The sequence below is a fragment of the Microtus ochrogaster genome, unplaced genomic scaffold (genome assembly GCF_000317375.1).
Source record: "Microtus ochrogaster isolate Prairie Vole_2 unplaced genomic scaffold, MicOch1.0 UNK27, whole genome shotgun sequence".
NCBI lineage: Eukaryota > Metazoa > Chordata > Mammalia > Rodentia > Cricetidae > Microtus > Microtus ochrogaster.
Window position 1 is genome coordinate 2,199,843 of NW_004949125.1, and position 10,779 is coordinate 2,210,621.

At 50.8% G+C, this 10,779-nt stretch overlaps 1 protein-coding gene across 1 annotated transcript in view; it reads left to right on the forward strand.

Annotated features, from left to right (window-relative positions):
* The window catches only part of Foxk1 (forkhead box K1), a gene marked incomplete at its 5' end in the record, with an annotated part of 73,453 nt that overhangs the window by 39,026 nt on the left and 23,648 nt on the right, over positions 1 to 10,779 (forward strand). The window contains one exon of the mRNA XM_005368070.3: positions 8,342 to 8,527. Within this exon, the coding sequence (XP_005368127.1) occupies positions 8,342 to 8,527 (186 nt within the window). The remainder of the gene's footprint in view (positions 1 to 8,341; positions 8,528 to 10,779) is intronic.

Sequence of the window (10,779 nt, forward strand, 5' to 3'; positions counted from 1 at the left end):
GAACTGAACTCGGGTTGTCAGGTTTGCTTAGCAAACACCGTTACCCTCAGGTGCTCTTTTTGCCTGCTTTTGGCCCCAGCCTGGTATAGTTTTCGGCGGGGGTGGGGGGGGCATGTGGTTCTGTTACTGTCTCACCCTTGCAGAGCCAGCTGCAACCAATGGAGACCAGTGGCTGGGAGCTCTTGCTTCTGCTGATCCGAGGCAATTTTGTCATCCGCCTGGATGCATAGGCCCCCCTGGTTTTAGTCTTCTTGTACCTTCCCGTTCGCGTTGTGACTCAGCACCATGATAGGTACCTACAGTGCCTTCTATATGCATGTTTGTCTGCACAATGGGAAGGCTGTGCGTGCGTGTGTACATGGGTAGAGACTATAGGCGGACACCAGGTATCCTCCTTCATATTATACTTTCTGCCCTGAGTGTTTGAGACCGGGTCTTTTACTGGGACCTGGGCTGGCCCATTTGGCCTCTCATCTCTGCCTATCCAGTGCTGGGATTCCGGAGTGCGCTGCAGCGCCTGGCTTTTCAGTGTGAGTTCGGGAGGATCTGAACTTGGGTCCTCAAGCTTGCATAACAAGCACCGCGTACTAACCCACCTCCCCAGCGTCAGCTGAAAGAAGGTCTTTTACATGAAATATGGTAGAGATTGTGAGAATTCTCTGCTTTTGGAGCTTGGTAGGTGACTCAGTTTGTAGAATGCTGCTTAGAATGCCCGCAGCCCTGGGCTCCACCCCAGTGTTCGTGAGCTGTATGTGGAGTGTACACTTGAGATCCAGCACTCAGGACGGTGGAGGCAGGAAGATCAGGTGTCCATGGCATCCCCAGCTACTTAGAGTTGAAAGCTAACCCAGGTTTATGAGGTCCTGTCTCAAATAAGCCACTCTCTGGCCCAACTGTGGTTATCCTCGGCATAGACAGAAGGTGAGGCCCTCTGACACCCTGGGGAGCACACCGAAGCTGTGCAGAGCAGGAAATAAAGGGAATGGGGGGAACTTCCTGTGTCGTCATGGTCTCTGTGCCCAGCCCCCTGCAGAGTTTCTGGCCCTCTCTCCCTCCCTTAAGCTGTTCCCACACAGAACTGAGCCACGCCAGTACTTCACTGGGTCAAAGGCACGTGGCCCCACGTAGCCTCTGAGAGCTCTTATTACCACGCTTTCCCCCTTACAGAGTCATTTGTTCCTTACAGGAAATGGCCTTTAGGGGACAGACTGCAACAGTGGAGGCTGCTGGGAAGCCCACGTTGCAAGCCGTTGCCATGTTCCTCCCTGACTGTCTTTTCGTGAGAATGATTGAAATGACGTTCACTGGTGGGACTTAGGCTCATATCTGTAGCTCCACAAAGGTCCAGTGACCTGGGAGGGGCCTCAGGTTTCTCAGTGTATTGAACCAGTTCTCCTGCTTTAACCTCAGTGCTGGGATTCCCAGCATGCACCACACACCCCATTTGTGCAGTGCGGTGAGGGGCCAAGGGCTCCGGCTCTTTTTCAAACAAGGTTTGCCTGACATCAGCTCTGGCTGTCAGCTGCGGCCTCGTCATTGATCCTGTCATTTGATTTCATCAGCCTGTGGCAAACAGTCCTCGATCCCTGGTGGGTCGAGACCTGAACACTTCTGTGTTAGTCTTCTGTGTTGCAGGTACTTTGTAGGAAGCTCGCTGTGGTTAACCGAGCTGCTGGAAGGTGTCCGGCACCCTTTCATGGCGTGGTGACATCACTCTAGAAAGTGGTTTTTTTAGCCCTTCCCTCCCATAGGGATGCCTCTAAACATACAGAGTTCTTTGGGCCACTTTGCACTGTATTGATTTTTTTAATAATATTTTTAAGTGTGCGTGTCTGTGCCTGTGTCACAGAGGGCACAAAAGGGTCAGAGAATAGCCTCGGGAATGGGTTCTCTCCTTTCACTGCCTGTGCTCCAGGCATCAAACTCAGGTCATCAGCCTTGGCAGCAAGGGCCTTTACCTACTGAGCCATTTCAGTGGCCCCTTTTCTGGCTTTTGTTTTGTTTGTTTGTTTGTTTGTTTAAGATTTGTTTATTTTATGTATACCAGCGCTCTATCTACATGCATGCCTTTAAACCAGAAGCAGGCATCAGATCTCACTACAGATGGTTGTGAGCCACCTCAGTGCTCCTAACCTCTGAGCCATCTCTCCAGCCCCTTTGTTTGTTTTTTGTTTTTGTTTTTTGAGACAGGATCTCATGTAGCTGAGGCTGCTTTTGAACCTTTGATGCCCCTGCCTCCACCTTCCAAGTGTTGGGATTACAGTTGTGTGCCACTAGTCCTGGTCCAGTTTGTATTTGAAGGAAAATCTGGTGTTCTGAAAATTCCCCAAACAAGGTGGATCTTGGTTTTGTTTCAGAGGCCTCGTCTGCCCCTCACTGATCCATTGTTACTGGACAAGTTTATGCTGTAAGACCTTTTCAAGTGGTTGCTTTAGAAAATTCATGTGTCAGTTACCACATTTTTCCTTATTAAAAATAAATTTAAGGCCAGGCATGGTGGTGCACATGTTTGATCCCAGCACTTGAGAGGCAGAGAAGCCTTGTCTTAAAAACCACAGCGGGGAAAATGTAGAGGTAGGACAGAAGGGCAGACTGCTTAGTGAACAGTCTTGGCTGCTCGTCCAGAGACGCAGCATCAATGTGGTAGCCCACAACCAGCTCTAATTCTGGTTCCAGGGGATCTGATGCCCTCCTCTAGCCTCCAGAGGCACCAGACTTATGTGCAGGTAAAATACCATACACATAAGATTTTTAAAAAGCATAAAATAAAATTAAATTTTGTTTTGTTTTTTGAGGCAGAGTCTTATTCTGAAGCCCAGCCTAGCCTTGAATTCTCTCTGTGGTCCAAGTTAGCCCAAAACTCCCTGTGTAGCCCTGATCCTCCTGCCTTGGCTTCCTGCGTTCTGGGACACTGACAGGCTGCACAGTCTGCCCTCCCTGGGGTGTTCACACCGCAGAGTGGGGTGCCTGAGCCCCTGCTCCCATGGGTGGGCATCCAACATCACTCCCCCCTGTGTCTGAGACACCCCTCACATGTGGGAAGTCATGGCAAGCATCTCAGGTCAGGAGTCTGTTTTCAGAGTGGAACATCCTCCCCAGTGCTTGTGTGGTGTCCCCTGCAGGCCCCACCTCCCCCAGCTCACTGTCCCTCCCAGAAAGTGAAGTCCTTGTTCTCCTGGGATGGAGGAACGGAAATGGGGAGTGACTGTGTAGCCGAGAGATGTGTTAATTTTTTAAACTTTGCCAGAAGCTTTTTAGTGTACTTCCTTGTCTCTGTGACCAAGAGGAAGTTAACTGTCTCAAGTCAGTAAGAGCTCGGTATTCCATCCTTACTTTCCCACAGCTTGGCAGCTCCCGGGGAGGGGGTTGGGGGAAGATGCAGGTTACCTGATTCCTCCTTCAAAGACAGGGTCACCAGGCTCTGAACTGCAGCAAGGAAACCCGGTAAAGCTCAGGTTCTGCCAGGGCTGCAAAGAAGTGCATGGTGCCCTAGTGCGTGTTCACATGTGTGTGTTCCTATGAGTGCCGACACGTGTACCATGCCACAGGTGTGGGGTGTGTGTTCACATGTATGTGTGTGTTCCTGTGAGTGCAGGCATATGTATACCATGCCATATGCGTGGTGTGTGTTCACATGTGTTCTGTGAGTGCAGGCACATATGTACCATGCCACATGCGTGGTGTGCGCGTGTTCACATGTGTGTGTTCCTATGATTGCCGACACGTGTACCATGCCACAGGTGTGGGGTGTGTGTGTTCACATGTATGTGTGTGTTCCTGTGAGTGCAGGCATATGCATACCATGCCATATGCGTGGTGTGTGTTCACATGTATGTGTTCTGTGGTGTGCACGTGTTCACATGTGTGTGTGTTCCTGTGAGTGCAGGCATACGTGTACCACGCCACATGCATGGAGATCAGAGGACAACCTCAGGTGTTAGTCCTCTCCTCCCACTGTGTCTGGTCATTCATGTGTGCCAGCAGGCCAGCAGGCTCTCCCCTACCACTGTTCCCCTGGGGAACACTGGAATTAGAGACAGCAAACTCGGGTTCTTGTGCTTGCTGTACAAGCGCCTTTCCTTCTGAGCCACCTCGCCAGCTCTAACCAAGGCTGTAATGATCAAGCCAACTGTGTACTGAGATCTGATACTAGATACAGTGTTCTCAACACACCATCAGCCCAGCCCCTTGCCTCTGAACCCGCAGGCAAGAACTTTGGTATGATTTACCTGCCACAGATGCTGGAGAGATGGCTCAGTGGTTAAGAGCACTTGCCTGCTCTTCCAGAGGACCTGAGTTCAATTCCCAGCACCCACATGGTGGCTCATAGCCATCACCAGTGGGGTCAGATTTTTTTCTTGTATGCATGAAGACAGAGCACTCATGTACATACAATGCGTGAACAAGTAGATCTTTTTTTTAAAAAAAAAATTGACCTGCCACATAGCTAGTCATTTAAATCTCCCCACTGAGTGACTAGTGCTAAAATAGAGTTCTTGTTCACATCCTCAGCGACCATGCCACCTCCCAACCCAGCCAGCCCCAGGCAGCTTTCTGTCGCCTTTACATTTGGAGGACAGTTTACTGTCGGTTTTCCTTCATCATGGGCTTTTTTTTTTTTTTGCTACAAGAGAGACCCCTTTCTTAAAAAAAAAAAAAAAACCAGGAAAATCCCCCCTGGGTGGGTGCTGACTTGAGAGCCTGTCTCCATGGTAGACGCCATGATGGACAGGGAGGATCCGATCTGGTAGGCCCCTTGACCTCAGCAGGCTAGGACAGGCATTGTGAATGGCAGGTCAGGACAACGTGTGACACCTTCTTGAAGATACTTAAATTGCAGACGGCTCCCCAGATTCCAAACTAGGAGCCAGGTATGTTTACTCACATCTGTAAATCACAGCTACTTGGAGGACTGCAGCAGGGGGATTGCCAAGAGGTCCAGGCTGGTTCTTCATAGAAGACCTTGTCTCAAAAGAACAAAAAAGTGTGTGTGTGGGGGGGAGATAAGCTGAGTATGGTGGCACATGCCTGTAATCCTAGCACTTGGGAGCCTGAAGCAGGAGGATGAGGAAAAGTTCAAAGGTCAGCATGAGCTACAGATAAACATCAGAAGAAGAAACTAAGACTAGCTGGGACCCCTGAATCTAAGTGGGGTGTTATAGGGAGGGTGTGACAGAAGACACTGAGTGCCCTGGGAAGGCAGCTCCGCCAAGCCGAAGGGGCTGGCCAGCACTTTGCTCTCGCCAGTTCCTGGTGACAGGGTTGGATTTTGAACGAGTTGTTGAGAGCTGTTCCAGAAAGCAACCTGAAGATGCTTGTCACTAGCGTGTTTCTTTGGGTTGTCTTCACAGTGGGGTGTGGTGCCCCTAAGGACCTTAGTTAGGGCTGGGTAAGTTTTTAGTAAACAGGCCTTTTCTCCCTTCCCTTCCTCCCTTGATGTGCAGATCAAATCAGATGTTTCTAACATGGAGACACATGATCCTCTGCACCGTGAATGGAAGGGAGGGAAGGAAGGCTGCTTTACGAAAGTCTCCGTTGACACACACACATTCACCTTGGGCTCTGTTAGTGCTCGAGATAGAATGTGGGGCCTGCAGGGTACACAGCTGTTCCCTCTGAAGCCCTACACTAGTTGTTCAGTGGGGGACTGGAGGCAGTGGCTCTACCACTCGGTTGTGTCTCCAGCTCTTAGATTCTTGGCTGTTGGGGCTCAGGGGTGAAAGAACACATACTGCTCTTCAAGAGGACCCCAGTTCAATTCCCACACCGACATCAGGCAATGCGCAGTCTCCTATAACTCTAGCTCTACCGGATCCAAGCCTCTTCTGGCATCCATGGTCTGTCTCTCTCTCGCTTTCTCTGTCTCTATCTCTATCTATAGCTCTGTGTCTCTCTCTTTCTCTCATATACATACATACGCTATTTTTTAAAGGGATAGTGGTTTCAACTGGCTCTTGTTTAGTCCCTCCTGTTGGTGCCGAGGGAGGAAGGACAAGGAGGCTGTAAGGGCTGCTGCCTGTGTTCTCGGGTGGTCCCCATCCACGTAGCAAACCCCACTCTGAGCATTTGTCTTTCGGCTGTACCCGATGGTTGGGGTCTGAGTGGAGGGAAGGAAGGCCTTGGGAGCCCTTCAGGCTCTCCAGAATTAGCTGAAGTTCTTCAGCCTGAGCTCAGCCAAGGGTCCACAGGTCACACCCAAACCATGCTATGACCACAGGCATGGGCCACAGTCACAGACTCTGGTCGCCATGATGATGCTAAGGTGACGGACTCCTGTTCTGATTTTGGGCTCCTTGGACCCTCCCAGCAGATCAAGATGTACCATTATCTTCCTGTTCCCTGGGTAGAGAGGGAGGAAGAAACACATGACAAATGAACCAGAGAGAGGAATTTGTTGCCATGACAACCTTCCTGTGTAACATGGGTTGACCAGGTATGTCAGATGCATGCACACATGTACCATGTTTGTTCAGTGCAGGCATTTTCTTTTGTTTTTTCTTTCTTTCTTTTGTTTAAATGGCTTTTCAAGATAGGGTTTCTCTGTGTGACCTTGGCTGCCCTGCTCTGTAGACCTGGCTGGCCTCAAACTCAGAGATCTGCCTGTCTCTGCCTCCCGAGTGCTGGGATTAAGGGTGTGCACCACCACTGCCCAGCAAGTTCAAGTTACTCTTAGCCAGTCCAGGTTACACACCAGTAGCCCCCAGCTAGGCTCCATCCCTAGGTGCCTAGTTTGGACACTCTGACATCATCAGACATGCACTAGATGGTTTGCAAAAGCTTATAGGCATGCAGAACTGACGGTGCTCAGACCTGAGGAGACTTCTTAGAAAAATGACTGATGAACTTTCCAAAGTCCAAATGCTGATGGAGAACCTGGGTTATACAGCTTGGTGGGTAAGATGCTTACCACAGAAGCAGGAGGACCTGAGTTTGATCCTTAGGACTCACATAAAGTAATAATAATAATAATAATGGTATTATTATAGACTATAATGGCATAGTCTATAATCCCAGTGCTAGGGAGCTACAGTTGGAGAGATTCCTCAGGCTCCCTGGCAACCATCTTAGGCAAATAAACCAGCCTGAGGTCCCCAAACAAGGTGGGCAGTGCCTGAGGAATGGCACCCGAGGTGATGTCTGCCCACTCAGTGCACGTGTCCACAAGTGCCCCCGCATGAATTTACACAAACCAAATTTCTGATGACAGCTGTTCCTGGGTTGTGAGATGCTAAACAGAGTAGAAATCATATCAGGGTGTTTTTGAGAACAGGTTTTGTTGTTCAGGCTCTCCTGAACTGTGTGGCTTGTGTTGGCCTCAAATTATGTTTTCTTCCCCCCACATACACCCCAAGTTGTATCTGTTTATTTCATACTGATGCAAGCACAGAGACAGGCAGATCCTGAGCTGTCTAGCTGAAATGGAGCGTTCCAGGTTCAGAGAGAGACCCTTGAAAATCCAGGTGGAGAGCGGCCGAGAAGGACACTTACTAGTGTGAGCCTCTGCCTCCACACGCACACTCAAAGCTGGAGACTAGATGTGCTCAGCAAATAATGCCCATGTCCTAGCCGTGGGGGCCTCGCTCACCTGTCTGAGCATGTTCTAGGGCCTGCCTGGCTGTTCAGCGTCACTCAGACATGCCTGGCTCTGGGCTTGTAAAGTGAGAAACCAAATAGAGCGCTCTCTCTCTCTCTCTCTCTCTCTCTCTCTCTCTCTCTCTCTCTCTCTCTCGCTCTCTCTCGCTCTCTCTCTCCTTTCCTCCCTCCCTCCCCTCCCCCAGCCGATGTCTCTGGGGCACCCCTCTACCTTTGTGTGGTGGCATTTGATTATACCTTGAAGGAGTCTCTTTTTTGAATCCCCGCATAAGCTGGGCATGGTGGTGCATGCCTGTCATCCCAGCACTCGGGAGACAGGGACAGGAGGATCTCAAGTTCCAGGTCAGGCTGGACCACATAGTGAGACCCTGTCTTCTAATGAATTAGTGAGTGGAGTCTGTTTACTGATTTCCTGGAGGAGTAAATACATGTGCTGATGAATGAATGAGTGGACGAGCTCTGTGCACAAGGCTCCATTTAGCTATTTGCCCCCGAGGGTCAGGAACCACATTCATTGTCACCATTACTGCCCTGGTACATGGAGGCTCCATGGTTCATCCTCATGGCACCTGTTGGGGTATTTATATCCTTTGTTCACAGTGAGTACAGTTGACGCAGAGTAAGCCCAAATTTGTGTCCCGGGGTGTGGAGCTTAAGGCTCTTGCTGCTCCTGCCGTGTGGGTGGGGGGACCTCAGCTCCTGTGCTCAGTGACCTTGTGCTTCACCAGCCACTGTCCTCCCTTTGCAGATGCACCTTCCGGTTCCCCAGCACGGCCATCAAGATCCAGTTCACGTCCCTGTACCATAAGGAGGAGGCCCCAGCATCCCCCCTGCGGCCACTCTACCCTCAGATCTCTCCACTGAAGATCCACATTCCGGAGCCGGACCTCCGGAGCCTCGTCAGCCCCATCCCTTCCCCGACCGGCACCATCAGGTGAGCAACCTCTCGTGCTCAGATTCTGAATGCATCAGGGACTTCGAGGTGGAGTAGACTCTGGGAGGCCCTGCAGGGAGAGCCACCCTCAAGTCTCCACCTGTCCAGGTTGTAGATTTGTGAGCTGGGGCCTCCTAAAGCAAGCTGGCAAATGGGTGTGTGGCCCAGTGCTCTAAAGACTGAAGCAGGCCGGGCGGTGGTGGCGCAAGCCTTTAATCCCAGCACTCGGAGGCAGAGGCAGGCGGATCTCTGTGAGTTCGAGACCAGCCTGGTCTACAAGACTCCAGCTGCTTAAGAATTTAAACAAGGAAGGCCAGGCAGTGGTGGTGCACGCCTTTAATCCCAGCACTTGGGAGGCAGAGGCAGGCGGATCTCTGTGAGTTCGAGACCAGCCTGGTCTACAGAGCTAGTTCCAGGACAAGCTCCAAAAAAACCACAGAGAAACCCTGTCTCAAAAAAAAAAAAACACAACAAAGACTGAAGCAGGAGGATCTCCAGTGCACAGCCAGCATGTCGCTACATGGACGTTCAGGGACATCCTGGCCACTTCGTGAGAGAGACTTTGTCTCAAGAGCAAACAGGCTGGGATGTAGCTCTGTGGGAAGAGTGTGTAGGTTCGGGGTTCAGACCCCAGTACATCCTAAACTGGGTGTTGTGGTGTGTACTTAGGATTCTGGATACAGGGGTATGTCTACTAATAGTGAGTCAAGGCCGGCCTGGTTTACGCAAGACCCTATCTCAGAATAGAGAAGCAGGAGGTTCAGTGAAGCAGATTTCCCTCTCACTGCCTCTCATGTTCCTTATGCTTCTAAAGTGCTGTGCCCCCATCAGGTGCTGGGGCCGTGGTTCCCTGAGCCCTGTGGACATGGCAGATAGTGCCCAGGACTCTTGAGACTGTGGCATAGGTGTGACACATTCCTTGGGGGACCTCTGAGAACTATTCTCCAGCAGAACCAGGGATGGGCTGTCTCTGAGCCATGGCCATGGGTCACTGCTATTGGCAATCTCATTAGGTCTCCAAAGTTAGACCTCCTTTTTCACCGGAGTTACACTTAATGCTGTCTCTTTATTTAACCCTACCCCCATTCCAGTACTAGGAATCAAAGCCAGATTTAGCACACTTAGGTGACTTACTTTTCTCTTGCTGTGAAGAGACACCAAGACCAAGGCAACTTATAAAAGAAAGCATTTAATTGGGGGCTTGCTTACAGTCTCAGACGGTGAATCCTTGGCTGTCATGGTGGGAGGCATGGCGGCAGGCAGGCAGGCAGATACTGGGGCAGTAGCAGAGGTGGATGGAGAGAGACAGACACAGAGACTGGACCTAATATGGACTTTGAAACCTAGAGGCCCGCCCCCGGTGACATACCTCCTAATCTTCCCTAAACATTCCAGCAGCTGGGACCAAGCATTCAAATTCTTGAACCTCCAGGAGCTGGGAGTCATTCTTACTCAAACCAACACCCTGGGTAAAGGAATTTTAGGCAGCTGCCACTGAGCCACTTGGTTAATAGATGTGGAAGCTTCCTGGTACTCAGGCTGGCCGGGAACTTTTGATCCTCCTACCTCGGTCACCAGCTAAGATCATAGGTGTGCGATGTCACACCTGGCTGGAGTTTACCCCCTTTTTAAGTTTATACATAAGAGATTTTTGATTCTTGGTTCTTGAGGCTCATGGTCAGGGGCCTACATCTGAGGATGTTCTTCTTACTGGTGGAAACCCAACATGGTTAAGAGTGTTACTGTAAGCATGAGCACACACACACTGTGTATGTGTGTGGGGGGAGTTTAACCCTTGGTTTGCCTTTGTGAACTTACCTGTTTCCTCCATGAAATGTATGTACATGGGTCCCTTGTCTGGAGTAGGCTTCCTCTTTTTTGACACCAGCGAGAGGTGCAGCTTGGGAACTCGCAGAACTCAGGCGTAGAACCCCAGTGTGGTCCTGGCCATGTGGATGATGGGTTGTGTCTTTGGTAGGGCTCATCTTAGCAGCTTCCCGGGCCACATGTCTCCCGTCCCTGTGAAGCCTGCAGAAAGGGCTCAATGCTCAGGAAGGTGGTGGTGAGAGGGAACAGCTTTGTGCTCAGCACCTGCCACTTGTCCTTCAGCCTTGTCATCGCATAGCCCTGTCCTAACACCCAGACTCCATGTGTGGGACCCAGTGCATGGGCTCCCAACACAAGTCCTCCTTAGAGCTCACAGGTAGTCGGGGCAGCAGGTGTGTGTGTGTGTGTGTGTGTGTGTGTGTGTG